Here is a 4,236-nt window from a genome sequence, read left to right as displayed (position 1 = left end):
AAGAAGGCAGATAAGTTGTTTATGCTTTTTTTTTTTTAGGTCTGTTATGACTTATTTCCCACCAGTGACCAGGCTAATACAACATAATTTGCAAATATATTAGTTAAAATTATAATTTCTAATATCCTGGACATAAATTTTTTGCATCTTATTAACATTGCTCCATTTAGCCATTAGCTTTTTTCTTTTTTTAAAGTTTGTATGTTTTAGATATTAAAAATAATAATAATAAGCATATCTCAGAAAAAAGATAATTCTTTCTGAGGTAGAAACCACATCTCTTCCTATATTCTACAGAAGACCCTGGTAATGAATGTGCTATCAGTAGAACCCCAATCAATTTCATAAGGCAGTTTCTGATAATGACTCTCAATATGGAGCAGATGTCCTCTTGTGTGAAACCCAATTCAGCAAACTTTGCTAGCTCCATGTGGGGTCTCAATTTAGGTACTGAATTCTTGCTAAAAACAAGGGTCAGATGTAGAGGATCTGTAGAAACAGGTACAGAAACCCCTTCAGTCTTCTTTTTGTATGTATTGCTTCTTTCTGCAGAGTTTAGGATGACAGTGCGTTGGATTCACTGACCTCCACGTTAGAAGCCTTGCAGTATAGAGACCAATTTTCCTAGGATCTGATTTCTCCTGGGTGAGGTGAAACTCCATGCCTCATACGCACAAAATAGAGACGAGACTCGGGAATTACTGCGCTCTCTCTCTTCCCCGTCCTCACGCATGCCAGGTGCAGCTGCCCTAGGGATCGCCTCCTGGGTCTGTCAGTCTAATTGTGGAAACCGTGTCTGCTGTTTTATGTAACCGTGGTTTCGAAGCCTAGGATCTCTCTGTCGAGGTTAGATCCGGCGCGGAGCTCTCTAACTCCTTTCTGTCTCTGGATTCCATCTGCCCGTCCTCTGGTTTTTCTCCCCATTCCTTTCTTCTTAGCCTAAATTTAATGTCTTCTGGGACCTCACAGATGGAGCGAGACAGGCGAAAACAGCGGCAGGATCCGGAAACTTGGATCCGAATTCTCCCGGGAATTCTGGAAAATAGATCTTTTAAAAGAGTACAGTCCGAGAGGAGAGGAGCAAGATAGGGGTAGAGGATTAAGGAATACAAAGTACTATGTATAAAATAAATAAGCTAAAAGGGCATATTCTACAGTACAGATAATGTAGCCAATATTTTATAATAACTAAATGCAATCTGATTTATAAAAATATTGAATCGTTGTTGGTACAGCTGAAACTAATATAAAATTGTAAATCAACTATACTTCAAAAAATAAATAAAAATGAGAGGCTCCATTAGAGGGCTCTGTGGAGGGTGGAGGAGGATACGGAAACCGCAGAAATGACGGACAGTCGAGTGGGCGGGGACAATTGGGACCTCTTCCCGCCCGCGCGCTTTCGGTTTTCAGTCAGGTCCGCTGCTCTTGTATATCTGGGGGAAAGCAGCCCTTTCTGTATCAGAGGTTTTCTGACCAGCTCAGTCATGTCTGGAAGAGGAAAAGGCGGCAAAGGCTTAGGCAAGGGTGGTGCCAAGCGCCACCGCAAAGTCTTGAGAGATAACATCCAAGGCATCACCAAGCCCGCCATTCGGCGCCTTGCTCGGCGTGGGGGAGTCAAACGCATTTCCGGCCTCATTTACGAGGAGACCCGAGGCGTGTTGAAGGTGTTTCTGGAGAATGTTATTCGGGACGCGGTCACCTACACAGAGCACGCCAAGCGCAAGACGGTCACTGCCATGGACGTAGTCTACGCGCTAAAGCGGCAGGGACGCACCCTCTACGGCTTCGGAGGTTGAGCTGCTGCCCCTGTGCTGTGTGTGACGACAATCTCAAAGGCCCTTTTTAGGGCCAACCACACGGTCATCTGAAGAGCTGGATACTTAAAAGTGTAGGTAATTTTGTATCTGTCTAGAGTGGTGTCAGAAGTAGCGAATCGTAAAAGTGCTAACGGCTCGGAAGACAAGTCATTTACCAAAAGCTGCTCTTGTCTGTTTCGACTTAAGTTTGCTTTTGGGCTCGCTGTCAATTGTAATCGTTGGACCAGGCTGTGGAAAGTAGTTTGTGTGGGCTTCACTTTCCAGCTCTGGTGATCACACTGGGTGGTGGTAATTACCATTACGATCTTACCTGGGAAGGTGCAAGAGCATTAGCAAAGAAATAAATCCAGTAACCGACCATTCAAAAATGAAGCAAATAAGGGGTTGCTAGGTCAGAGGTGGGCTCATTGAGTTTTAAACCCATTCGGAAATTATCCGACCAGTGTATGCAAGGTATTTCTGGTGTCCTATGCTTTTTATGCTAAAGGCCCCTCACAATTAGCTGCTGAGAGTAGTGTGTGTGTGTGTACAACATTCAAGGAAGAATTTAAAGATTTAAGACATTTGTCTTTCGGTGATATTACAAAGATAAAATGTAGAAACAAATACGAATTTTCAAAAGTTGAGCAGAGTACATAACTTTAATGTGAAAACACGTCTTCAAGAAACAAAATTCTGGTATGTGATTTTTCCATTAAGGCCTGTTGCAGCTTAGAGTAACAGACTGTCAGAAACATACCATCAATACAGAAAGCAGTTTAATTTTTAACAAGGCAAAAGCAAATTTTTATATATAGATAGAGATACATAGTCTTTATACTACCACTGCTAAATTGCCCTAATTTGAGTTGAAGTGTAGGTCGACACCTCTTGTCCTTAAACCTAATTATAGTTTTGCAGCTATTATATTTGCAAGTAAAAGGTTTTTTTTAATGTTCCAGGCCTATGATTTTACAGCTAAATTTGGCTTGTCTGTAGCTCCCAAAAAAATCCTACAGAAGAAATTCTGTCAATTCGCAAAAGATATTGCTTTATTGGTCTCCACACTTGGCTGCTCTCATTAGCATCAAACACTTGGTCAACTAGGTTTAAAACATGGTTCTTAGCAATTGAGATGCCAGAAAGTCAAAGCATGGGAAACCTGCCCTAAAGAGGTTATTATCAGAATGAGGGAGTGAATGCTCAGTTCCTCAGTGGTTTCCAACTCTTTGCAGCCCTACGGACTAGGGGAGAAAAATATTACATAAAATACATACACACACAGCCCAAAAGTACACGGTGTCACATATTTGGGATGATGCGAAATGTAAATGATGATTATTATAGGAGTCCTAACAGCAGAGGTCACTGGCTGCTGGAAAATGATCAGGCTTGGCTGTAGAGGTGGGGCTTGTATCAGGCTGTTAAGAAGGAGCAGAATGCCTGGCATCCTGATAAGATATACGGTAAAGGGGAGGGGGAGGATCAGGGAGGGAAAGGCAAGAACAACATTTGTGAAGATGACCAAGTGAGAAGTAAACAAAAGGATTCAATGTTCAAGATGTTTCATCTTCCCTTCAAATTAAAATCTCAACAGCAACTGATGACATTTCTATTTCAAACATCACTATGAATTTTTTTTTTTTCATTTTAAAGGCAATGCAGATTGAATATATCTGATCCTCGCTGAGATCCTCTGAAGGAGATTATCAAATTTTGAAGAGAAATCAAAGAATAAAGGAAGGAGGGTGCGACATATCCATTATCTAAACTAGTGATTTCCAAAGTGTGGTATCTAGTCTAGGAGCATCAGCTTACCTGGGAATTGCTAGAAATCCAAAATCTTGAACCCAGATTTTGCAAAACCCCAGACCTGTTGCATGAGAAACTCTGGGAAGTGAGATCTAGCCATTCGTATTTTAACAAACCCTTCAGTTGATTCTGAAACACGTTAAAGTTTGAGAACAACTGGTTAAATAACAGTTTTTCTTTAAATCAAACAAAAATATTTAGAATCTGAGTATATGTTGCCCTAATTTGTTTACAATATGTTAAATTTTGCATTCTTCGATACCAAAAAAAAAAAAGAAAACTTTAGGTAAATGATCCTAATAAAAAATTTTTAGGACAAAATATTACAGGAGGAAAAGGTAGAATTGCTTATTTCCTTAAAGCATTTGGGGCAAAAAAAAAAATGCACGAATAAAAAATGTAGTCAGCTTGTTTTACTAAAAATCACTTGTTTTACTAAATATCATTGGTTTGTATAACAGTGAGGAATATAATGCTATTTCACCTCTAATTTGGTAACAAAATAATTTCCTTTCCATTTCTACCTCCTGAGTGGCTCAAATACTGTTTAAGCCAGCCCTGGCTATCAGCTTGTTCCTCCCATGGGTGATTCAGGACCTTCAGTACAATACATGCATACAAATGA

General features: G+C 40.2%; 1 protein-coding gene across 2 annotated transcripts; it reads left to right on the top strand.

Moving 5' to 3' along the window:
- The first annotated feature begins 1,331 nt into the window (after positions 1 to 1,331).
- Positions 1,332 to 4,236, top strand: H4C14 (H4 clustered histone 14). Of its 2 annotated transcripts, XR_001496275.2 has the most exons (2): positions 1,332 to 1,891; positions 3,456 to 4,236. XR_001496275.2 is itself a non-coding variant. In NM_001374541.1 (1 exon), exon 1 carries the CDS (start codon positions 1,488 to 1,490, stop codon positions 1,797 to 1,799), a length of 312 nt encoding a protein of 103 aa, NP_001361470.1. In that variant the 5' UTR covers positions 1,472 to 1,487; the 3' UTR covers positions 1,800 to 1,828. The 2 variants fall into 2 exon arrangements, 1 of the variants encoding a protein (NP_001361470.1); NM_001374541.1 differs by lacking the exon at positions 3,456 to 4,236 and having other exon boundaries at positions 1,472 to 1,828.

Source organism: Bos taurus, chromosome 3, assembly GCF_002263795.3.
Source record: "Bos taurus isolate L1 Dominette 01449 registration number 42190680 breed Hereford chromosome 3, ARS-UCD2.0, whole genome shotgun sequence".
Taxonomy (NCBI): Eukaryota; Metazoa; Chordata; class Mammalia; order Artiodactyla; family Bovidae; genus Bos; species Bos taurus.
Note: the sequence above shows the minus strand (reverse complement) of the source record. Positions and strands in the feature narration are given on the sequence as shown.

What these genes read in the sequence shown, in the direction of transcription:
- H4C14 (NM_001374541.1), top strand. Translation starts at nt 1,488, where the DNA reads ATGTCTGGAAGAGGAAAAGGCGGCAAAGGCTTAGGCAAGGGTGGTGCC.